At 55.2% G+C, this 24,319-nt stretch overlaps 1 protein-coding gene and 1 long non-coding RNA gene across 13 annotated transcripts; one reads left to right on the plus strand and one right to left on the minus strand.

Moving 5' to 3' along the window:
• On the minus strand, positions 1 to 6,300 carry LOC140847248 (uncharacterized). Of its 5 annotated transcripts, none has more exons than XR_012127059.1 (5): positions 6,240 to 6,279; positions 5,415 to 5,468; positions 5,073 to 5,222; positions 1,304 to 1,698; positions 1 to 859 (listed from the first exon to the last, which is right to left on the minus strand). It is a non-coding gene; the product is annotated as an uncharacterized lncRNA (long non-coding RNA). The 5 variants fall into 5 exon arrangements; XR_012127060.1 differs by having other exon boundaries at positions 6,157 to 6,278; XR_012127061.1 differs by lacking the exon at positions 5,073 to 5,222 and having other exon boundaries at positions 2 to 859; positions 6,240 to 6,300.
• RHCG (Rh family C glycoprotein) lies at positions 1,235 to 23,570 on the plus strand. 8 transcript variants are annotated; one of them, XR_012127058.1, is made up of 11 exons: positions 1,236 to 1,472; positions 9,165 to 9,351; positions 11,610 to 11,760; positions 15,368 to 15,515; positions 16,219 to 16,385; positions 17,649 to 17,786; positions 17,982 to 18,118; positions 18,445 to 18,550; positions 18,781 to 18,854; positions 21,123 to 21,204; positions 22,073 to 22,479. XR_012127058.1 is itself a non-coding variant. In XM_073227024.1 (11 exons), the coding sequence occupies exons 1-10, from the start codon at positions 1,286 to 1,288 to the stop codon at positions 21,189 to 21,191; spliced, it is 1,383 nt and encodes a 460-aa protein (XP_073083125.1). In that variant the 5' UTR covers positions 1,236 to 1,285; the 3' UTR covers positions 21,192 to 21,215; positions 22,490 to 23,570. The 8 variants fall into 8 exon arrangements, 7 of the variants coding, with proteins under 7 accessions (XP_073083126.1, XP_073083125.1, XP_073083124.1 ...); XM_073227024.1 differs by lacking the exon at positions 22,073 to 22,479 and adding an exon at positions 22,490 to 23,570 and having other exon boundaries at positions 18,445 to 18,569; positions 21,123 to 21,215; XM_073227023.1 differs by lacking the exon at positions 22,073 to 22,479 and adding an exon at positions 22,490 to 23,570 and having other exon boundaries at positions 18,445 to 18,569.
• Positions 23,571 to 24,319: the final 749 nt, after the last annotated feature.

Below are 24,319 nucleotides of genomic sequence, written 5' to 3' on the forward strand. Positions count from 1 at the left end.
CTGTGCAAAGACGTATGTAGCTGGATGTTCATGGCAGTTATTTATAACACTAAACAAATAAAAATAACCTCCTTGTCTAACACAAGGAGATCAGCTAGATAAAGCATGGCATATCCTGCCATTAGAATGATGTAGAAGATGAAGAATATGGGAAGATGGTTACAAAATATTAAGTGAATAAAGCAGTATAAATCAACATTACAGTATGAATCTTTCTTACAGGAGTGTTGCCTCTAAATAGTGCGATTACAGGTGGTTTTTAGTTTCTCTTTGTGCTTTTCTATATTTTCCAAAATCTCTACAATACACCTGTATTAAAATTTTTAAAAGAAAAATTAGAAAATCAAAGTAATTTTGACAAAATATGGACAAAGCATCGACTTAACTTAAATTCTATAGTTAGCTCATGTCAAGATCTCACACACTAACCATTGTGTAATTACTGATCATAGCTCAATGAACTTGTGAAAAACTCTTAAAATGTTCCTATGATCTTTTAACATGCATATTTTTTTCTCAATCTCTTTTTCTTTGGGAATAATTTTGGATTTACATAAAAGTCGCAAACATAGTACAGAGAGTCCTTGTATACCCTGCACCCATTTTTTCCTCTAAACATCTTACATAACCTGGGGGCATCTGTCACAACCCAGAAGCTAGCATGGCACAGCCCTGTCAACCAAACTGCAGGCTTGGTGTGGATTTCGCCGGTTTTCCCACTGTCACCCTCTTTCTGGTCCAGCCAGTATCCGGGGTCCACGTCGCGCTGGGTTGTCCGGTCTCGCCAGGTTTCCCTGGTCTAGTTGTTAGGCGTCCCTGGATCCTGTATGGATATATCCTGTATGGATTTTCATGTATCCTGTATGGATTTTGTAATAAAAAAAAGAAGGGGATGCTGGTGATGCTGGTAACGGTGAAGTCGTTGATGACTTATGTTTGGGAAGTCCCTTCTTTTCATCGCGGTGGGAGCAAATGATCCGCCGTGTTCTCCCTGTTCGCGGGAACCGAGGGGAGCTGATGGGGCGCGCGGAGTCCCTGCGCGCCGCGCCCTCGGCGTCTGCTTGGGGCGCCGTCCCTCCCGACGCGGGGCGCTCCGGGGGCCTGGGGCGGGGCGCGAGCCCCGGGCCCGCGGTCCCCTGGCCGGCTGGGCGGGCGCGCGGGCGGCACCCCTGTTCCGCCGCCGACCGCGGCCGCCCCGCCCCTGCCCACGTCTTATAAGCCTGTCCCGCCTCGAGCGCCCGGACTGCCCGCTGCCCGCCCGGCCCGGCCCGGCGCCCGCCGCAGCATGGCCTGGAACACCAACCTCCGCTGGCGGCTGCCGGCCACCTGCCTGCTCCTGGAGGTGGCCATGGTGGTCCTCTTCGGCGTGTTCGTGCGCTACCAGCCCGACGCCGACGCCCGCTGGACGGAGGACAAGCTGTCCAGGAACGTCACCAGCGACCTCGACAACGAATTCTACTATCGCTACCCGAGTAAGTCCGGGGAGGTACAGGGGAGCCGGTGCCCGGCTGGCCGAGGGCCCTGCCTGGCCCCGCGCCTCCGCCCAACTACAGGCGGGCAGGGAGGCATCAGGAGGAGATGCCCCACGCGCCCTGACCCGCCCCTTGGGCTCCCCACCGCGAGCGCTCTCACCTAGGGCGCTGGCCAGTCTGCAGATCCCGCCTGAGAAATGGGCAGGTGTGCACAAACTCCTTTTCCCTGCGAAAAAGCAATTGGGAAAACTCACCAGGGTGAGCGCAGTCCAGGTGCCATCAGAGGCCTCCCAGCTCCCCGTTGGAGAGCCCTACCTAATGTCCTCCGAAGATCCGAGTCCCATCCCAGTCACCACCCAGTGGGGGACCCTGGCTCCACTGTGCCCGGACTCTCCAAGTAAGGGGACCAGTCTGACGCCCAGGGCTGCAGGGATGGCTTGCTGGTCTGCTAGGAGATGGAAAAAGAGCCCCCCTGAATTCTCTGGGATCCGTGGTACTGTGGTTAAGAGCATGACCTCGGAACCACTAGACCCAAATGGGGATAATAATAATAGCACCTCCCTTACAGGGGTGAGGTGAGGTGAGGCTGGCTGAGACTGTGCAGGTAAAGCTCTGGCACAGCGCTGGGCACGGAATCGTCACGTCATCTACAGAGAACGATTACTAAAGGAGAATAAACACAGATGCCCTAGGACTCCAGAGTTGTAAGAACTGGCCCAAGGTCACTCAGTTCAGCCCACCCTCCAGACCCCCAGCCCAGGACTCTTTCAGGTTATCCATGCCATCTACCAGCAGTCAGACAATCTTCCTAACTGTTGGTGCCCACATAGTCATGGGCTGTTTTGGAAGAGGCTCTAAAGCTCATCTCAGCAGCCACTGGTGCTTCCTCCATAGCTTGTCCACCTCAGTAATGGGATTCTCTACCTCCAAAAATAACATTTGACTTAGATCCAAATAAATAACTGCAGACATTCAGGATAGCAGCCTCCATGAAAAAAAGTCAGGGGGTTGCAGTCTGGGTGGGAACCAGCCATGTTAAGAGGCTACCAAAAAGCTAGGGCTATCCAGGGCCACATTAGTAGAAATATGGTGCCTAGAAAAAGGGAGGTGATGGAAGAGAGGTGTGCCCTGTGCTGGTAGAGACCGCAGCCTCTACTGGGCTCCACTCAGGGCTCCATTACTTTAAGTCATGTTGACAGCTGTGGCTTGGAATTTAGGCCCCAAAGTCACCCTTCACATTGCCCATCTTTACCCTCTGGGGTGGGGGACTGACCCAGCAAACGGTGAGGTAGACAAGCTTGAGACCCTCCTTTGCTGTTCTTCACTCTGGCTCTTGCTTATCTCTCACCATAAAGCCGGCCCTCAGTACAGCATGAAGGGCGAGGACTCCCTTGGGCTTTAATAGGTCCTTGATGAGCCGGGGCAATGGAAGGTCTCAAGACCCTACAGTAAGGGGTGCAGATCTCACCAGCGAGGGGTGCAGTCCTCACATCTCCCCAGCTCCTATCCCTATTCCCTCTATATCCACCCACCCACCTTTCAGGCTTTATCTTCATTGATTCCCTTAACAACCACTTATCTACAGGGTGACCATATAATTTATCAACTGAATGACAATTTTGAGGGTGAATGGGTGGGAGAGCGGTGCTAGCAGTAATATGCCAGGACACAGGCATGAACCGTAACTGTCCCAGCAAACCAGGGCTTACAGCCCCTCTGGACAAATAAGTTGAATATCCTGGTCTCCGGCCCCAGGGGGCTCAGACTCATGGAAAGCAGAGAGGTTCACCCTGACACCCCAGGCCTGAGTGGGGTCAAGTCTGGGCAGCAGAGATCTGTGACAGCCTCCTGGGAACAAGTGGGATGGTGAGGAAGGGAGAGGCCAGGCAGAAAGGGACCCAAGGAAAGAGTGTACTGGGAGGCGGGGTGAGTGGCGCACTGTGGACCAAGAGTGGGGTAGGAGGATTCTAAGGGGGGTGAGACATCCCCAGCCACCCAGGGGGGCCTTGGGTCTTTCCTGCCATTGCCCATCTGAGTGTTGGGGAGCAGGAAGTGACAGAGCAGAAGCGTGTGAGCAGAGAACCTTAGCTTCAGGACCCCTGGCAAGGGCGGGACACAGTGGCAGTGGCTCAAGCCAAATGGGCCTTCTTTCCCTTGGTCATCACCGCTGCCCCGGGAGGAAGGCACTGCGATGGCTCCTATTCTACAGGCAGGGACTCTAAGGCCGGAGAGGGGAGGCTGCCAAGGTCACTCGGCCAGGAAGCCGGAGAGCCAGGGTCTGAGCCGGCGCTCTGGGGCCACTCTGCCCCTTTGGCCTCACCTTTCCCCTCCTGCCCTGCCCTACCCTCTTCAGGTCCACTGGGCCCAGGTGGCTGTGGCTAGGGGCAAGAGGGCACGTGTCCTTCTGGCCCAGGCGGGCACCAGGCCTGGGGTCCTGGGCAGCAGGGGTGTGGGGTCTGGGCCCGCCTTTGCAGTACCTTCTGGCTTGCTGGCTCCGGGCCATCAGCACCTCTGCGGGCCTCATCCCCGCCCAGGGGATTAGTGGGGCCTGCTGGGCATCTCTGGTTTCCAGAGGAGTCCAGCTCCAGCTGGCTCAGGCCAGAGCACAGGAGGGCTGAAGGATAGCCCCCCAGGCATGGGCCTCTGGCAGGCAGCAGGCATAGAGCCAGCTTCCTCGTGGACGGGTTCTCCAGGGCCTGAGCGCCCACAGACAGTGTCTGGGAGAGGTTCCCTGGGGAGGAGCCATCAGAGCCTGTGCTCCTGAGGCTCCTGGAAAGTCAGGACACATTTCCAGGGGGTGACCCAGAGAAGACGGGGCCAGACTTCCAGACGCCCAAAGGCCTGTTTACTGAAGCCAGGGCGGCCAGGCTCGCCCGCGCGCCCGGGGACCTCCATCTCAGATTTGGCTCCGTTTCATAAAGGACATGCTTTCCCACCAGCAGAGGGCAGTGTCACTTTGGAATTAACCAGATCTGGGTCCATCACTGGATGGAGTGAGCCAGCTCCCTAAGCACCCGAGCCCCCGTGTGCTTATCTGTAAAGTGGGGACGATGTCTGACGTACAGGCTCTCCAGGAAGACTGAAGACGGCAGGTGTGCGGGAGGGCACACCTCACGGCCTGGCCTGGGAGCTTCCTCAGAGGGGAGTGAGTGCTCGGCCACAGACGGTGTTTCAGCGGAGGCTCCGCATCCGTTTAGTGGTGTGGCCAAGGAACGTCCCCCTGAATATTTAGTTTTACTTGTTATAGCACTTAAGTTCCCTTCTGCTCTTCTCCCTTTCAAGGGCTCGCTCTTTGCACGCCCTGCTGGGCAGGGTACTACCTATTTCCATCCTTGTGGTTCAGAAATGGAGGTGAGATTCGCCCACGCCCGCAGCCAGTCAGTGGCCCCAGCGCACCTGCTGTCCAGGGTCTCTGCACTCCCGGGTCTGGCTCTCACCCCCTGACCATCTGCCCAGGAGACTGTGCAGTGATGGGATCATCGGCTCTGAGGTGTGGGAGAGGCAGCACAGAGCCTTGGGGAATTCAGGGACTGGCCAGCAGGCCTCAAAGAGAACAGTGTCAGCTGAGGCGGCCAAAGGAGAAAAGGAAGGGGGTCGTACCCAGGCCACTGCAGGGCACCACGCTGTGTCATGGAACAGAGGGGAGGGGGCTGCCATGGCCCACGGGCACGGGAAAGCTTGGCCTCCGATTTCGGAAATTTTGGAGATCCAGCAGGCTTGGTTAGGGACCCCTCCTAGGAGGAAAATGAGCTGGGGAGGGAATGAAGGGGAGAGTGAGAACAGATGCGTACTGGCTCCCCCTTGTGGCAGCTCTCGGGGCTGAGAGGAAGCATGCCAGCTGCACCCCATCAGGGACCTCCCAGTTGAGACATCAGGTCTTGGGCTGGGCTGCTTGAGTCACCCCAGGCTGGGGAAAAAAGGGGGAGGAAGGTGGTGTCTCACCAACTTCCACTGGCCCTCAGCAAATTGGCAACCCCATGGAAAGCAGCTGATGTCCTGAAAGAGAGGGAAGTAGTAGTTAATGGGATTGAGCAATTGCTAAAGAGCCAGGCCTATGCCCAGGGCTGCGGCTGCATCACCTCATTAAATCTGCACCGCAAACCTCGGGGTGGGCACCACCTGAGCATTGTTCCTGTACCCCAATTCACAGAAAAAGATACTGCAGATCAGAGACATTATGTCCTTGCTGAAGGTCACACAGTTTGGACCTTTAAACCATTACTATTAAAGGTATTTTAAGTAGCCCCAAACATCATGAAACATAAGTTAATAAACTGGTACGTTTTGGTTCTAAACAAGGACCAGCTGGGAGATAAAGAGCAAGAGACCAAGGGAATGAATCGGGGAGGTGCCCAAGGGGAGGGAAACCAGCGTCTGTGTGCCTGAGGGCCAGGAGAGGAAAGAGACGCCCCAGAGAGGGACAAGGGAGAGGTCAGGACCCCCGGAGTCTCTCAGGACAGAGAACTGGTGACCTCTGCTCCTGCTCATGGGCCCAGGAAAAGTGCAGGGAGCTCTGAGCTGCAGATGCCCCCAAAGTTGGGGCCCCCAGTCTTTTTGGTTTGCCCCTGCCGACTTTTTGGTTTGTCCTCTATGCCACCAAACAGCTGACACCCCTCTCTTTGAAAGGCCCCCCCTTCTGCAATGCTGCCTTTTCCCAGGGACGCTCCCACCTGCCTGTCAGTACCACTCTTGTCTGGTCCACTAGCTTCAAGGCAGGCCAGTTGTCTGCTACTGTCTCCCCCTCATACACCCCACATTTCCACTCACAGCAGTCCTGCACCATCTCAGAGCCCGGCTCCAATCCTCCCAAGCTGCCCTGCCCAACCTTCACCAGCACCCCACCCCATGATCACCTCTACCTCCCACAGCCAGCACCAGACCCAGCACCCCTCCCACCCCGGAAGCCTCTTCCCACTTCCTTGTGTTTAGCAACAGCCCTGCCCTCCTGCCAAATCCCCTGCCTGCTTTTGGAATTGTAGTCAGAATGTGTCACCTCCCTCTTTCACACCTCTCCTCCAGTCTGTCACCCCTCAGTTCTCCCAAGAATAACATGTATGGGGCTCTACATACATTAGCTCAGTTTCCCCCACAACTGCTGAGAATGTGATAAACCATGAAACACGATAATGCATGAAATCGCCTGTGCACATCGTGAAACCTAAGCAGAGCTGCTGTTTGTGTAAATTTGCACAAGTCTTCTCCAGGCAGAAACTCTGAGCTCAGAGCACCATCCTAGGGTGAGATCCACAGCCGTCTCGCATTGGCTGGCATTGGCTGGTGCGCCCCCACCCCTCCCCTGCAGTGTCAGGGCTCCTCCCAGGCTCCTCCAGGTTGCTGCTGGCCAAGGGGCCTATGGCTGTGGCCTGGGCCTCAGGAAGCTTCAAGGGGGTGCAGAGCCTTGGCCAGGCTGCAGGGGGTGCCAGGGCCTATCCGTCCTGTGGGTAGGAGGTGTTGGACTAGAGAGGGGCTGTAGCCTCACCTGACCACGGCATCTCACCTGGGGCTACCTGGGTGCTGCTGAGCTGAGAGCAACAGGCATCCATCCATTCATGGACATTGACTGAGGGTCTACCTAGGCATGCTTGTAGGTGCCGGGCAACACCAGCATAAGCAGACAGGCACGGCCCTGCCTTCTCGGGTTTTATACAGTCTCGTGGGCTGGACAAGCAAGCCAAACTGCAAGCTGTAGTAAGAACTAGAAAAGAAAGAAGAAGGTGCTGTGAGGGAGGGAAATGACCTTACCTGGGCAGTCAGGAGGGTGTCTGTGATGAGGTGACACTTGGCTGAGATCTGCAGGAAGGGAAGTTGGCCATCCCACAGGAACAGCATCCTAGGCGGAAGGAAGGCCACAGGCAAAGATCCTGGCAAGGGACCAAGAAACACAGGGAGGCTGGTGCAGCCGGGGCACAGAAAAGTCAGAGTTGGGGAGGCAGGCGGGCAGGGCAGGCCCTGAAGACCCCCTCAACTCCCTGCTTTATTTTTAACTTTTTAACTGGAAATAATTTACACCAATATAATTCCTAAAAATAGAGGTTTTCTCTTCCATAGCCACAGTACTCAATTTCATACATTTACATTGTACAATTCTTTAACATAACATACGACTTCTAATGTTGCTAATTGACCTAAGAATTACCTTTATCTCTCTCTCATTCTACCCAACAAACCCAGAATCCAGTCTAGAGTTAGGTTTCGAATTTACCTAGCGTATCTCCTTAGCCTCTTTTAACCTGCAACATTTTCTACAGCCTTGTCTTTTATGACATTGATAGCTTTCAATAATACAGCCTCACTCCTTTCTAATAGATTGTTAAGTCATTTTGTGCTTGTTTCCTCATGATTAGATTGGGACTACGCATTCTCGGCTGGAATACCATAAAAATGGTATGTCCTTTTCAGAGTAGTACATCTGAAGGCCCATGGTGTCCATCTGTCCCTCACTGGTGATGTTAATTCGGGTCATGAGTCAGGACATGCAATTCCTCCAATGTATGCTTACTGGGTGTTTTTTTTTCCCCTCCCTTACAACTCAGTAAGCAGTCAATAGGGAGACTCCTTAAGATAATGCAAATACACTGCTTTGCATAAAAACTTCTTGGATTTTCCACTGATGGAATCTTTACTGTGAGAATTATGTTTTTTTTCCAACTTCAGCACTCATCTACATTTAAGCCGTCCCTTGGCATTCTGCTGTAGGCAGGAGCTCTCCTGCCTGTCTCATTTATTTACTTACCTAGCGTGAGTCCCTATTTTTTACATGGTGTTAATGCTTAGAATACATGATGATCTTGGAGCTCCATTGTCCCAGATTTGGCCAGTGGGAGCCCTTAGATCTGGCCTCCTTAGAGGTGTCCTGCGACACCTATAGTTCATTTTAGTGTCTTATAATTTGTAACTGCCTCTGCCTCTCAGAACTCTTTGCCTTCTGTTATTTCCTGGCACCCTAGAACCATGTAATGTTAGCACTGGGGGGACAGGTAAGATCACTCTCATCTATCCCTTTAATTTTACTGCTGAGAAAGCTGAGGCGCTGAGACCTAGTGACTCCAGTCATTAGGTGACTCCAGCCATCTCCCCAGCATGTGGAGGGACTGGGGTCCAAATTCAGGTCTCAGTGATGCTGGGAAGTGTACGTGCTGGGGTGTGGGGATGGGGGGTGCAGGTGGAGATGCTCCTCAGGGGATCAAGTGATGTGCTTGGCCAGTCAAGGGGCTCCGAGGCCAGATGAGACCAACTTCTCCCCAGTAACGGAGTGGAGTTGAGGGCACAAGGCCACAGAAGGCCTGGGTTCTAGACCCTGTGTGTGATCCACACTCTGGCCCCAATTTCTGATGCTCAGACGCCACACCCACCCAGGGATGAGGGTGGAGACGGAGAGCGCCAACGCCAGAAGGGGTGCTCCCGCCTTAAAGTGCCGGCTCACCTCCGTCCCACCAGCCTAGCGCCCCTCCTCCCGCCCCAGCGGCCTTAGGACAAGGCGGGGTAGTGGCCGTTCTACCTGCAGCGGAGCCATTCCCGACTGCGCCTGGCCCCGGGACCCGCAGGCGGAGACGCGAGGGCGGGCCTTGGGGGCTGCCCCAGCCGGGCCGGTGGCAGGGAGGGCAGGCGCGGCGCCGGGCCCTGCTGGCCTACAGCCAGGACCGTGGCGGGCCCTCGGAAGGCCGCCCAGCCACCTGCTGCGCTCTGCCTCAGGTTTCCAGGACGTGCACGTGATGATCTTCGTGGGCTTCGGCTTCCTCATGACCTTCCTGCAGCGCTACGGGTACAGCTCCGTGGGCTTCAACTTCCTGCTGGCGGCCTTCGGCATCCAGTGGGCGCTGCTCATGCAGGGTTGGTTCCACTCCTTCCATCAAGGCTACATTCTAATCGGCGTGGAGAAGTGAGCTGGGCGCACTGGGCGGGGCGACGGGGCGGGGGCGGGGCCGGCGGGAGGAGGGCGGGGCCGGCGGGAGGGGGCGAGTGTGAAAACGAGCCCTCGTTAGCCTGCTGGGAAAGCAAATCCGCAGAAAGGGTTTACAGGCAAACTGGTAAAAAAAAACTACGGTTCAAATACAAATCCCTTCTGTCACATACAGGGCACCAACCAGGTATCACCAGCCTAGCGCCCCTCCTCCCGCCCCAGCGAAATTTAAAACATATGCCAAATATTTGCAAAATATTGATTTATTCACGCCATATTAATAAAACTAATTCACTTACTGAGTGCATGAACTAACAGAATCAGGAAAGGTAGCTGACTAGATAGAAAATACACTGGAACCAATAAATCAGTCTTTTTGTATATAAAACCCTTGACATGCATACATATCACTCTGCAGTTCAAAATGCACAAGAAATTCCCATTCCCAAAGCCACAGACCCAAACTATGAAGAACCTATAAAATATTTATTTAATTGGCCACTGCAGCAACATAGCTATGGGTAAATGAAGAAATAAGAGTACACAACTTTTTAAAATCTTCAAAGTGAATTATTATCACTTTGTGAGTTAAATTTTTGGTGAGCCAGTTATTCAGCAAGTTAGTCAACTTGGGAACTGATGCTCAGCAACTGAGCTGCAGGCGATTTCTGGGGCCCGGGGCTGAGATGAGCACGTCATCCCCAGACCTGAGCTCGCGGCGCCTTCTCCTGGCTTCTGTCCTCCCCATGCGGCAGAGCCCTCCAGGTCCCGCCTGCGACTCTAGGGTGGTGCCCCTCTGCAGAACCTACCCGAGCTTCACTGAGCTCTCCTGAGATGTGACGTCCAGCTCTCCATTTCCCGGGAGCTGTGGGCCTTTCTGCTCCCCTCTCATTCCTTCCTAATGGTTGCCTCTGTCAGATGGGCCTCTGGCTGCAGTTATGGGAACTCGGGCAAATAGCTTGGCCTCTCCAAGCCTCCGTCCTTTTCCCATCTATGTGATGTGGCTAATACGACATGTCCCCTAGGGTTCAGCTGTGGCACAGGAGGGCAGGTGCAGTGCTGAGCAGGTACTTACTTCAGTGCCTGGCACTTAGTAACTGCCATCATTCTTTCAGCCCACCACTAGGCCCTGGGGGGCAGCGAGCAAGACTCATGGTGAGCAGACATTCCAGCGATCGCCTTCTGCCTTGGGAGGGACCCTGATGGAACAGGGCCCTGCCCCCATTCTGCCCTATAATCAGCTGGCTTCCTCTCACCTCCTGATAAACACCCGCATGTACTCCCTCCTGAGCAGGGGCGGGGAACCTCCTCCATCTGTGACTGGCTTGAGGAAGTGGCCCCTATTGTCCCCACACCCACCCCAAATCACAATTCTGATGACTCGGTGTGGGAAAGCTACACTGAGGGCCTGCCTGGGAATCCGGGGCAGTTCTGCTGCTGGCAGGGCATAAGGAGGCCTGGGTTAGGCAGCAGGCATGTGGACGGAACCGGGCCTACCGTGGCCACATGCCGTCCACCTGTCTGTCTGCCTTTCCACCAGCCCTCTGCTGGGCTTTCAGGGCCCAGACTTAAGGAGGGCCTGTGTGCTCCTCTGCCTCCAGTCTCTCTGTTAGGCTTTCTGCCCTCTCCCTCCCCCAAGCCCCCAGCCCTCTACCTCCTGCAGGAAAGCCTCTCTGTCTTCCTGGACATAGATCCTTTCTCCCAGATAAGGTGAGCAGGTCACAATAGTTCAAACCCAAGCAAGGCCTGGCAGCCAGCAGGAGAAAAGTATGTAGACCAAGAGATAAGGGTCTAGAGAAAGAGGCCACATCTGGTTGGAGGAATCGGGAAGACTTCCTGAAAGAGGAGGCAACAAGAAAGGCAGATAGGAAGGGCAGGTAGAAGATGGGGCACAGGGCAAGGCTCCAAATACGGGGCATGTTCAACAACAGCAGCCAGACCACCTGGGTGCCTTGAGCACAAGCAGCTTACAAGGTTGGGGGCCTGAGATGGGAGCTGCAGAGGAAGGGTGTGGCATCTAGCATGTGCCCCTGGTGTGCCAGACACTTGGCGTGTTCTTTTACTTCTTGGAGTAGCTCTAAGATGTTATGTGCCCATTGCCACAGATGACGAAACTGCAGCTTGGAAAGATTAAGCCACAAGCCCAAATCCACAGACAACCAGTCCCGATTCGAACCCAGGGCTTGGAGTGCCGCTTCTTGCTGTTGCCTCAGCTCCTCCCCGACCCCTTTCCACAGCCTCATCAATGCGGACTTCTGCGTGGGCTCTGTCTGTGTGGCCTTTGGGGCAATTCTGGGCAAAGTCAGCCCTGTCCAGCTGCTCATCATGACTCTCTTCCAAGTGACCCTCTTCTCAGTGAATGAGTTCATTCTCCTCAGCCTGCTGGAGGTGAGCAGGGCTCCAAATGGGGATGAGGGAAGGGGACACTTGGGGAGACCACAGGGGGACAGAGAAAGAGAGGCCTAGGGTGACCTGCCAGCTGGATTCAGGTCAACCTGGCACATCACTTAACCTTCTGAATCTCAGTTACCTTGTATCTAAAGTGGGAGCAATGACATTCATTGGCCAGGAATGATAGTCTACCTAGCAAAGCAGCCCAGTACCTGGACAGAGCATATGTTAGTTTTCTCCTTCCTTTCTCTTTCCTGCCCATCAAATGGAAAAAGTGGAATGTCACTGCACATACTCTTGCACACACACCACATTCCTAGATTTCCCTAGCAAGAAAAGGACCCAGTGTATTCAGTGGGCACATCTATAAGGAAGGACCCAAAGGGAGTGGACAAAGTGGACATGTGCAGCTGCACAGGTTGTACACTGTACCACTCATAAGTGCCATTCACAAGGACTATGGCAGAAATAATGCCCCCAGGATTGACCAATTCAATGACTCAGATAAGGGACACCTTAGGCCTCTGACTCAAGCTCAGACACTTCTTTGGTGCCTTGGCAGGGGTGAGGTTCATTCAGGGACCCTACCCATTACTTAGCTCCCAACTCTTCTACATTTGGACACTGCTGGGAATCTCCTACCACAATTGCTTTTAAAGGCCACCCTACATCTAATCACTCATTTTGTCATTTTTTTCAGTGGCCAAACTAGTCGAAGCCACTATATCTCTTCCTCCTGACTCATCCCCCTACCTTCATCCTTGCCCCACTCACCACCTCAGGCCAGTCTTCACCAGCATATAAGACCGTTTCCCTTATGAAACCCTCAAGGAGTTCTTAAATTTCACTTCAAATAAAATCCAGTCTTGTTATAAGTCCTCACATGTTCTGGCCTCAGCAGCCTTTTTCTCCACACTTACCATCTACTCTCTCCCCATCTCTCTGTGCTTTGGCCATACCCTGCCTTCTGCTCAAACACACCAAGCTTGGGCTTACCTCAGGGCCTTTGCACTTGCTGTTCCTTTTACCTGGATTGCTTGTCCCTCAGTCCTTTACATTATTGAAGTCTCAGCTGGAATATCACCTCTTCACAGAGGCCCTCCCAGATTCTCCTACCCAGTATTGCTTTCTCCCTATCCCCTCCCCTCCCAGTGTGACAGTCACAGCTCTCACATCACCTTGGTTTGTTTTCTTCTTCATAGCAGGAAACCTTCTTCAAGGCAGGAAACCTTATCTGTCTGGACCAACTCTATGCCCAGCACCTAGCCCAATGCCTAATAAGTGCTCAACAGATGTTTGCCAAGTGAATGGATTTCAAAGTCTGACGCATGTCAGGAAATGCTCCAGGCACTGGGGTACAGAGGGGGCAGGACTCTGGCTTAGACTGCTCACAACCCAGTGAGGGAGCCAGGAAGTCAATAGATGGTGATCATGCTGTGTAATAAGGAGTGAGTTCAAGGGCCCGGTGGCCAGCAGGCAGGTTAGGGGGGCTTCCTGGAAGAAGAGACATCAAAGTTAGAAGTCAAGGAGATCACCACCAGGCAAAGCAGTGAGGCTGAGGGAACAGCCAGAGCAAAGGCCTGGAGGGAGGCCCCTGGGGACAGGCCTCCAGTGGTTCCACCTGGCTGGAGAGGTGGTGGGTTTTGGAGAGGCTATGGGGGGCAGGGGAGGGGTGGCTCACGGATCATCAAGATTCCTGGAGAGGGTGTTGAAGTTCCTGATGAGCTGGCCCCTCTTCTTCATTCTCCTCCCCACATTCCACTTTAGCATGAGGGTAGTGGGGGCTATGGGAGGTTTTAGGCAGGGGTGTGGCATGGTCAGACACATGTAATGGAAATGTCACTTAGGCTGTGGTGAGGGGAAGAACTGGAGGCAGGAAGCCCAGTAGAGAGTCTGTCCTGGTCGCCCTGGTGAGACGTAAGGGGCTGGACCTGGGCCAGTGCACAGGGAGGACAGTGGGTGCTTGAGGAAAAATAAGAAGGTGAATAAGCAGGCTTTGGAGATTGGCTGGGGTGGGAATGTGGGAAAGAAAGAAGTGAGGCTAGGTGACGGGGTAGACAGAGGGGCCAGTGGATGAAACCAGACATAGGCTGAGGAAGTAGGATCTTGGGTGTTAGTTAAGAGTTCCTTGGACCACCACCCCCCCCAACTCTCCCTGATCTAACGCAGAAATTCTTCTAATGCGTGGCAGTCTTCTGTCCTCTCTTTGGGCCAAGTTCAGATACAATAATCACTGTTGAACGTGTAAGCAGCTCTTGCCCCTGGCTGGACCCTGCACCTGCTCTCAATGCTTCCTCTGGGTGATCTCATTTAACCCTCAGACCTGAGAATAGGCCCGATTATCACCTCCGTTCTATAGATAAGAAGGCTGGGACCCAGAGGTTAAGGGACTCACCCAAGATCATACAGCTAGCAGAGGCACCCACCAGCCTGGGAGTCAGGAAACCCAGCTCTGGCAGCAACTCCACAACTAGCTCTGTGACCTTGGACACCACACTCCACTGTCTGGTGGGGGTTCCCCATCTACACTGAGCGGGGGCGTCTGTGATTCTGACCGCAATTTCCTCTGGGGTTGGTCCAGAGTGGGGAGGAAGAGGGGGCTGAAAAGAGGGGAGGGGGCAGGGGAAGAGGTTTAAACCCATCAAGCACCTGTTGGGTGCCAGGCATGGTCAGGGACTTGACACAAGTTATCCAGTTTAATTCTCAGGACAGCCCTGTCACTACGATCTCCCCCACATCATGAATGAGGAACTTGAGATCTGAAGAAGTCCAGAGGCATGGGGTGGGGTGGGCCAGGGGGCTCAGGGTGGGTGGCGGGGGCCAGCTCCGCCTGCTCTGACCTTGGGGCACAAGGGAGATGAGGGTTGGGGGTGGGACGGACAGGGAGGTTAGCTGGGAGGTTAAAGGGCAAGGGGTGTGACAGGTTGCGGGGGAGATGTGTAATGGCAGGCTGGATGGGGTAGAATTGGTCCAGGCACGGTTTTATAAAAGGAAATGTGGAGAGGGGAGACCAGAGGGCAGGAAGGAGTTCCCAGAAATTAAGATAAGGTGGAAGCTAGTGGGTGACCAACCCGGTGCATGGTCACCCGGGTTCCAGCCACTCTTCACCTCTTCCAGCTGTGTGACTGAGCAAGTCCCTCGCGAAGCCTGGGCTTTCCCATCTGGGCACAATCTCATCTGTTGAGTGAGGATGCTCTGGCATTTTGCCGACAGGCTTACAGCCTGGATTCAGGGATCCCTATTTTCCCACCTACCCAGTTGATTGGTCTCCATTCTGCAGCTCAGAGTCAGAGACAGCTGGGTCCAGTGTGTGTGTGTGTGTGTGTGTGTGTGTGTGTGTGTGTGCACGCGCGGTGGGGGTAATGCTATGAGGAGGGAGGGAGAGAAGGCGTCAACCTGACAAGCCTCCTGTACCCCAGTTGATTGGTCTCCATTCTGCAGCTCAGAGTCAGAGACAGCTGGGTCCAGTGTGTGTGTGTGTGTGTGTGTGTGTGTGTGTGTGTGTGTGTGTGTGTGTGTGTGTGTGTGCGCACGCGCGGTGGGGGTAATGCTATGAGGAGGGAGGGAGAGAAGGCGTCAACCTGACAAGCCTCCTGTACCCCAGGTGAAGGATGCAGGTGGCTCTATGACCATCCACACATTCGGCGCCTACTTTGGGCTCACAGTGACCTGGATCCTCTACCGACCCAACCTCTATCAGAGCAAGGAGAGGGAGAGCTCTGTGTACTACTCGGACCTGTTTGCCATGATTGGTGAGAGCTGCCCTCTGCCCGAGGGCCGCCCTGGTGGGGGAGGTCGCCGTGAGTGCAGGCCACAGCGACCCCCATGTGGTCTGCGGGGGCTACCAGTTCCCTGTGGGGAAAGGGCAGAGGGTGGCTGCCTGCAGACAATTCCAGAATCCCAGATGCTTGGCCCCCTCCCCCCTGGAGCTAGAAGAAGTCGTCATTCCTGTGTTTTCTGTAGGATGCCCCCGGGGCAGACCCAGTGGTAACCAGGAAGCAGTGACCCCACCCCTGGGCTAGGCAAGGTGCACCTCCACCTGCTGTGCCCCTTTACCCAGAGCGGGCATGTCCACCACCCACTCTGGTCTTTTAAAGCCCAGCCCTGCCTTCAAGGAGCTCTAACAGGGTAGTGAAGAGGTGGCAGTGTCACCGGGTCATCTCCCTGCAGTGGAGGTGGGACAAGGTGGGAGGCCTGTAGCCCAGCTATGGATGGGGTCAGGGTGGACTTCCTGGAGTGGAATGGGAGCTGAGTGGGAGTTAGCTGGTCAGTGAGGCGGGAAGGGCCTTCTGGGAGGAGCCCCCAGCATCAGTGAAGCTGCAGGGGCGGAACACAGCCGTGCCTGTGAGCCATTTGGCATCTCAGGAGCTGAAGGGCAGGAAGTCGGTCTGAGCTCTGTTGGGCCCACCTAATGCTGCCTCTCCTGGGCCCACTGGGCCTCTCTGGTCCGGCCAGGCTCCCTCTTCCTGTGGATGTACTGGCCCAGCTTCAACTCAGCTGTGTCCAACCACGGAGATGCCCAGCACCGAGCTGCCATCAACACCTACTGCTCCTTGGCAGCCTGCGTGCTCACCTCGGTGGCCCTGTCCAGTGCCCTGCACAAGAAGGGCAAGCTGGATATGGTGAGCGGTGGGGAGCCCTTGGGGAGGTGTGGGCACCGATCGGCATGTCCTGCTAACAGGGCTGTCACACCCATCTTGCTGATGGAGAAACTGAGGCTCGGGGAGAAGTGATTTGTCCCCATTACATAGCTGTTTTTGAGCACAGCCCAGACCAGATTCCTGGAGGTTCTGTTGCACTGATGAGCTGGCCCCTCTTCTCCATTCTCCTCCCCACAGCTTGGGGTGCGGACAGCTGCTCTGGGCTGCGCCCCACATCAGACTTGCCCAGCAAGGCTACTGGGGGCACCTTCTCTCTGCCGGGCTTCTGATCCTCCAGACACTGGCCCTCTGTTTTCCTAAAGCTCCCTCAGCTGCCCCACCCCCCCACACTCAGAGGGGGAGCCCCTCTGATGCTTTATACACTCTGCTGGGGAGCTTTGTGGGGATATGGTGTTGCACAGTGTCCACGCTGGCTGAGACTAGTGGAAGGGTCCAAGCCCCAAGGGTGTTAGTAGATTTTTCTCTGGAAGGAAGTCCACCTCTCGGTCACCTAGGCTGGCACTAGCTTCCTGACATGGGCTTATGTGTGCTGAGACACTGCCAGGAGCCCCCGGACGCACCGGACAGCCACCGAGCAGAGAGGTGTGGACTCAGGCACCAGAGAGCAGAGAACCAGCCCCACTGACAAGGGCACACGTTCAGGGAGGGACATGGGATAGGGTCAAGGTCAGGGGCTCCGGCTAAGCACAGACTTGGATCAAGACACCTTTCTGCCCTTTGCTAGGCTGTGGAGGCTTCAACAAGTCATTTAACTTCCCCACATCTCCATTTCCTCATCTGCAAACATCAAAAGATAACTGCACTTACGTCCTGGGTGTGTTGTGGAGATGCAATGCATAGCGGTAGCTGGTGCAGGTGGCCCTCGGAGAGCCCACCGGTGCTCGTGCAGGCCCCCAGACTCTGTCTTGGGCATGTGTGCATGTATAGGCCCCACAGGCCCCTGACATCAGCACGTGAACATCAGACTTGCAAACCTGGGCACACAGGTGTGTGTGGCACTGATATAAAGGGAACATGCAGGTGTGCCAACAGGGCTCACTGGTGTGGACACAAGTACACTGATGTGTGCACATGGGAAATGCCCAGACTGCTGGTGTGGCACATGTGCAGAGAACACTGGTCCAGGCTGGAGCCATCCCTGGCTCCCACACCGTGGGTCAGCTCCTCCAGGCTGGTGCTCGGGGAGAGGACTGAGCCCTTGCCCCCTCTGCCCACCCCACCCAGGTGCACATCCAGAATGCCACGCTCGCGGGAGGGGTGGCCGTGGGGACTGCCGCAGAGATGATGCTCATGCCTTACGGCTCCCTCATTGTCGGCTTCATCTGCGGCATCATCTCCACCCTGGGTTTTGTGTACCTGACGGTGAGGCTTCCAGGCAAGGGGCTGGGAGCTGGAGCATGCTGGGGTATCTGTGTTCCCGACAGTGGGTGGGCGGGGGTCCCTAGGGAGGGGATGGCCCTGGAGAATGGTGGGTCTCTGTGTATTGGGGGCCTCAGAACCCTGGCCTCCCCACACCCCTCTCCCCTGGACTGAGCAGCACCCATCACCCCTCTCCAGCCATTCCTGGAGTCCCGGCTGCGGATCCAGGACACATGTGGCATTCACAACCTGCACGGCATTCCTGGCATCATAGGTGGCATTGTGGGTGCTGTGACAGCGACCTACACCAGCAGCGAGGTGTATGGACAGGACGGGTGAGTGTGTAGTAGCTGCGGGGGGACTGAGCGCCCTCCTTCCTTCTCATTCCTCCTTCCTACTGCTCCCCTGGGGGCCCAGACTGTGTCTCTATCCCCTGCCTTTCCCAGTCTTGGCCACTGCTTCACGGGCCTCTCCTCACCCCTGTCCTTCCGCAAGAGCCTGGGCAACTACTGGCTCGCCCAACGCCCCCATTTTGCAGGTGGGAAGGCTGAGGCCCAGGGTTTATTTCACCTTGCTGTCTACTCACATTTGTGGGGTGGCAGCAAATGGTTACTTGCCCTTTCTGTGGAGCCCTGACCTGCCCCCCCTGTCTTTACCCCAGGCTTGTCCATACCTCTGGATCAAAAGGTTTCAAGCCTAACTGGACCTCACGCATGCAGGGCAAGTTCCAAGCTGCTGGCATCTTTGTGTCCCTGGCCATGGCCCTGGTGGGTGGCCTCTTCGTGGGTGAGTGGGAGTGGCCGGGCCACAGGTGGGGACACTGCGGGGCTCTGAGGGTGGAGGGCCGGGTGTACCAGAGGCCAACTAGGAGCTCCCAGGAGCCCTTTGTCTCTGCACTTGTGAGCATGGGGCTGGGGGATTTCGCCAGCTGAGGGAGGGGCTGGGCAGACAAAGAGGAAGTAGTGCCTGACCTCTTGGGACCCCCACCTGCCTCTAGGGCTCATTTTGAAATTGCCAATCTGGGGACAACCTTCTGACGAGAACTGCTTTGATGATGCGGTCTACTGGGAGGTACGTTCTACAGACCTGTCCTCCGCTAGGGTGGCTGCATCCCTTCCCCACCCTCTGCTCACACCCGCAGGGCAGGGGCCTGGGGAGCCAGAAGCTGGGGGATGGGGACAGAACCTGTCTCGTCCTGCTTGCCTGTCTGCAAGGCTGTGTCTCCTCCTGGGGGCTGAAGGCTTTATTCTAGAACAGTAATTCCCAAAGTGTGGTTCCCGTGCTCCCCAGCAGTGCCTGGGCACCTGTTGGAAATGCACATTATCGAGTCCCACCCAGACCTCCTGAATCCAACATTCAGGGCCTGGGGCCCGGCACTCTGTGTTTTAACAACCCTCCTTGTGTTTCTGGTGAAAAACATGTCTGAAAACCAGTGCCTGAGACCAGTGGCTTTGGGCCCTTACATGCACACTGGAATCTGGGGAGCAAACCCGGGCCTCGGCTCCCAGTCACTTGGAGTAATTAAAGCTCTCCAGGTGACTCTAATGTACGGTCTTGGTCAAGAATCATTGTGCAGTGCTGGGCTTCAGACTGTGTAAGAACTACCTCGAGACCTGGTAAAAAAGCAGCTTCCCAGGCACAGGCCCAGAAATTCTAATTTCTGCAATTAGGGACTGGAACTCTGCATGGGAACAAGCTCCCAAGTGATTCTGGTACCAAAACTGAGTTCCAGGACACTGCATGACTGTGAGCATCTAGAGACATGTCAGTACAAAAATCCAACATTGTTCTGGAAGCTGAAAATATTACAGTGTCCTAGAACTCAGTTTCTTTAAAAACATGCCACCATCCGGGCTTTCTGTGACTTCAGACAGGCCTCCTTCCCCACAAGTCAGGTTGGGAAGTGTTTACCTGTGTGAACACAGGTGGAGGGTGCCGGAGGGTCCTCCTTGCCTCCTGAACTTTGCCCACAAGGCAAGGGCGAGGGCCTGGCCTGTGTCTGTGGCCCCTGAGACGAGCATTGCCCACCACTGCCTTCCATGTGCTGCTGGGTCTCTAAAGTCATAACAGAAGTTGTCAGGGCAATTTTAACTAATAACCACTAGATACACATGCATCTTTGTATGCATATTTCACATACATAACTAATGTGCCTTTTAAATGTGCTCTCTTTAAATTATTTTTTAAATTATAAAATGCATAGAAGCTCATTAAAGAAAATCTAGAAATAGAGAAAACCGAAAGAAGTTCCACCACCCGAATTCAAGCACTGTTGATATTTTTGGCACAGTTCCTCCCAGCCTTTTTAAAAAACCTGCATAGATTTTTCTGACACAGCTGAGACCATAAGATACACCCTATTTGGTATCCTGCTCTTTTTCTTTATCCATTATCATAAGAAGTGTTTTGTGTTATTACATTCTTAATAAATTTTCCTTTTTAGCAGGATAATTGTTTTATTTCTATAAAGTCAGAACTTAAAAACTATTTTAGACACCGTGATTAGAAGCCACATGGATTTAATGCTAATGAAATAAACTAAAAAAAAAAAGTTATCAATTCCAATATGTAGAAGTTCATTCACTCTTGGTTCTGTTTTGATCTTTGTAATTTACTCTAAGTTCACACCTTCTCCCTCCAGTGTACTATATGCCCTCCAGTGGTACTAAGTCTCAAGTACTACAGTTTTATGCCAATGGACGTGACCCACCATGCTGTTTCCTCTGTCCCTGACTGGCCTCTGGGTGGTTCACCTGGGCGATGAGGTGGCTTCCCAGGAGATCGGGATGAGATAGATGCCTGCCAGGACCACAGATGAGGCAGTCTTTAGGATCTACTCTCTGAGCCTTGAGGCCAAGGCAAAGCTGATCCAGCCTACCAACACCCCACCCACCAATCCACTCCGGCCTCCCTGCCTCCCCTTTGGACCCGCCTGCGGTTCAGGGAGCTTGCCGTGCTGCCTCTCACCTGGCACCTTACTACTTGTAAATCAAAAGTGGGTTTAGCACACCTAGAATCCCCCCAGGCTTGGTTATTAGCCTCTTGTACACATTTACAACTCCTTCTGTCGCCGGGCATTCACTTGAATGCCTTTCCATTGCTCTAGTGGGGCAAGGACTCTGCCTCGTCCTCGGAGTGCCCCAGCACCCTGGACAGTGGCTAAGGCGCCGCCGGGATTCGACGCTTGCGTGAAGGACTGCCCTGCTCCGTGGCATGCAGTCTGCACAGTACTCACGAGGTGGCGCCTGCCACACACCGTTTGCTGCTCCTGCCTTGTCCAGGCAGTTCTAGTTCCACCAGGCACCAGGGCCCTCTCGGAGCTGCCTCTTCTCTCTGCAGTTGCCTAAGGAACCGAAAGACGGTGCAGTCCACCCTGAGGACCCCACCTTCAAGCCCTCAGAACCTTAAACTCCCAGGGCAGGTGAGAAGCAGGTGAACATGGGCTTGGCTTATCAGTGGGGGATAATAACGGGCAGGTTCCCTCCCAGGGGCGGGGGGACCAACTCTGGGTATCAGAAAGAAATAATTTTGCCTCAGCAAAGGAGCAAAAAAGAAAGAAAGCATCAAGAGATGAGGATGTGGGCTTCCACCCCTCCTGCCTGGAATGGAGTTGGGGTGGGAAAGGCACTCAGAGGCAGACAAGGTGCACACTGGACAGACACAGGAACACGTGGAAGGCGCTCTGGACTGGAGGTGACCTGGGCTCACACTTGGCTTTGCTAGTCACTAGCTGAGTTATTTCGAGTATCTCTTCATCCCAGAGACTGAGCCTTAATTTCCTCATTTATAAAAGTGGAGATAACAGGTCTGGCTCTGCTGTGCTTGTTGATTCCCCCACCAAGACCCTTCCTCCTTTCCTGCCATTTCCTTGGCCCCTCTGTAGAATGCACTAAGCCATTTCTCTTGCTTTTTGTGTCTAACCCTCCAGAGCGCTCTCCAAGACAGGTGCAATTACTTCCCTCTTTTAATAGATGATGAAATTAAGGTTTGGAGAGGGCTCTGGCTCCTCGCGGCTGCTCAGAGCAAGTGGAGGACCTGGGTCTTTCCAGGTCATTATCTTTGGTCTTATCATTATTTGGCCTCCTTGGAAGCCAGAGCTTGAAAAGCGCCGTGTCTAGGGCAAAAGGCTGAGTGCCGTGGCCGGAGAGGATGTTGGTGTTTAGGAAAGAGAGAAGCGAGGCTGTGAATGGTTGCTTCCAATGCTTACCCCACCCAGAAAAGGCAGAGGTGCCCTGGGTGCTACAGCGGGACCCAACAGGGGCCCGTGGCTCTTGGCTCTCTCCTTGCAGGCTCCAGACTGACCCGCACTCCGGAAGGAGCCAGAGCCAGTGCTGACCAAGCTGGGAACACAAGCGCGAGGCGAGCAGCACCCCACTTGCTGGGGGTCCCAGGCGCTGCAGCTCTCCTTTCCTCTTCATCCCAGGGAGCCTGCCTGAGAATGGAGGAGGAGGAGGTGTAGACAATGTGGGCATCCACGCCGGGTCCTGGCTGCAGGAGGCCTGCCCCCAGGGGTCTTGGTGGCCACCTTCTGAGAAAAGCAGGCCAGAGTGGGGCAGGACCCGAGACCTCTGAGACCACTTGGCTGCCAGCCACCAGTTGCTGGGTCTTGCACTCTCTGCCTGCCTCTGCCAGCTCCTCCCATGCTCCCCCTGTCATGCGGATGGCAGCCTCTGTGAATAAACAAACATTCTTGGTGTTCCTTGTAGGATGGGTGTGAATGTTCCAGCAGGGCCAGTTTGAGGACCCAAGAGACCTGGCCTCCTGCCCCAGTCCTGGCCGCACACCCCAAGCTGCCTCCTGCACTTTAAGGGAACCCCCCACCACCACAGGCTGAGAAGGAAGAATATGTCCTGGAGCCACAGGCTGGAGCCCCCTGGCAGGGCTCAGCTTTTGGGCTGGGTGCTTCCCCAAGGCCCGCCCTTACTTCACATCTCCCATCCCAGAAACACTCGCTGCGAAAACTGCCATGCCTGCCGTGTCCTCGGTGTGACCCTGCTCCGTTTCAAGGGCATTCAGGCAGCGTGGGGAAGTAGAGAGGGAGGGCTCTTTAGGGCCACCCCCCGCCACCCAACCCTTCCTTCCTTCCTCTCTGCCAAGCCAGCCCTGCTCTCCCTCTACAGTGGGGGAAGGTCTCAGCACATCAGGTCTACCATCACTTATTGAGACCTGCCACTACCCTGGACACAGGGGTAGTTCCTGCCCTTACAGGGCACACAGTCTGGCTGGGGGGTGGACCTGACACCAGTATCCACCCTGAGCTCTGACAGGAGTCAGTAGCTTTCCAGAATGGGTCGCCGGAACAGGGTTTTGAAGGCTAAGTAGGAGTTTACTAAAAGGCTGGCAGAGAGACAGCTTGGGCAGAGACCCAGGGATGGGAATCAACACGGTGAGGTTTGGTATGGCTGAAAGGGAAGCGGGGCAAAAGCACGCCAACTGGCGGATAAGACGTAGAATCCAGATCCTTTGTGGAGCAGACCCCAGGGAAAAGGGGGTGAGAGGGGTGGGAGGAGAAGGCCTCCCCTGCCTCCAAAGCCACCCTCCCCGCCCCCTCACAACTCCCGCATGCACACACACAGCCCCTTTGCCAGAGGAGGGGCGCGAGGGGGAAGGACGGCGCTGAAATGCAACCTATTCATGTCCCCGCGATGTAACACCCCTCATTTTCCATGCTGGGTAAAGACAAAAACCCTTTACAACCTGTTTCTGGAACTTGTCAGCAGCTGCCAGGAGGAGCATGTTAATTAAACGTCGGCAAAGATGGAAGCCGGAGGCCCGGCTCTAATTGGACAGTTTGCTTCACCGGATTGAAAAACATTGTGACAAAGGAGGAGGTGCGCGGCGGCGCGGCAGGGGTGCGGCGTGGTGGGGAGGCGAGCGGCGGCTTTGATTCCAGCGGATCCCGCCCCAGCCTCCCCCCCGCGGCGGGGCGGCCAGCCAGCCGGCCAGGCCGGGCGGAGGGAGACCTCGCCGGTCCCGGAACAGTATCGGGCCGGCGAGGATCAGGCTTTGAGGGCGGTGGGGCGGGGCGCGTTGCCCCACCCCGAGGGGATCCTGGGGGCTGTGCAGGGAGGGCGGCGGACCCGAGGTCGGGCTGTCGCCTCAGGGCAGTGTCCAGGCTGCCCTGGGCGCCCAGACCCTGGGGAGGGAGACAGCTGGGGCTGGGCTCCTGTTTCCCAAAGTAGCTCTGGGTCATGTAAGGTCTTTAAAATGTTGGCAGCTGGGAGGCTCGTCCTGGGAAACCAGGCCACAGAGGCTCTCCAGGACCTTGCAGAATGGTGCTTCCAGCAGGGCTGCAGGCACACACCCAGGCACTGTCCCCCCGTCGGTGTGTTTGAAGGTTTTCCCCCAAGTCCCCTCCTGTTCTTGACTCACAAATGGTGATGGCAGTCATGCACTGAGCACTGACTATGTGCTGGACACAGTGCTGCGTGCCCTCCACGCCCGTAGCCCCGAGAGAGAGCTTACATTACGCTCGTCTCACAGGCGGGGAGACTGAGGCCCAGAGAGGGTAAGTGCCCCGTCCAGGGTCACAGAGT

Source organism: Manis javanica, chromosome 18 (assembly GCF_040802235.1).
Source record: "Manis javanica isolate MJ-LG chromosome 18, MJ_LKY, whole genome shotgun sequence".
NCBI classification, from domain to species: Eukaryota; Metazoa; Chordata; class Mammalia; order Pholidota; family Manidae; genus Manis; species Manis javanica.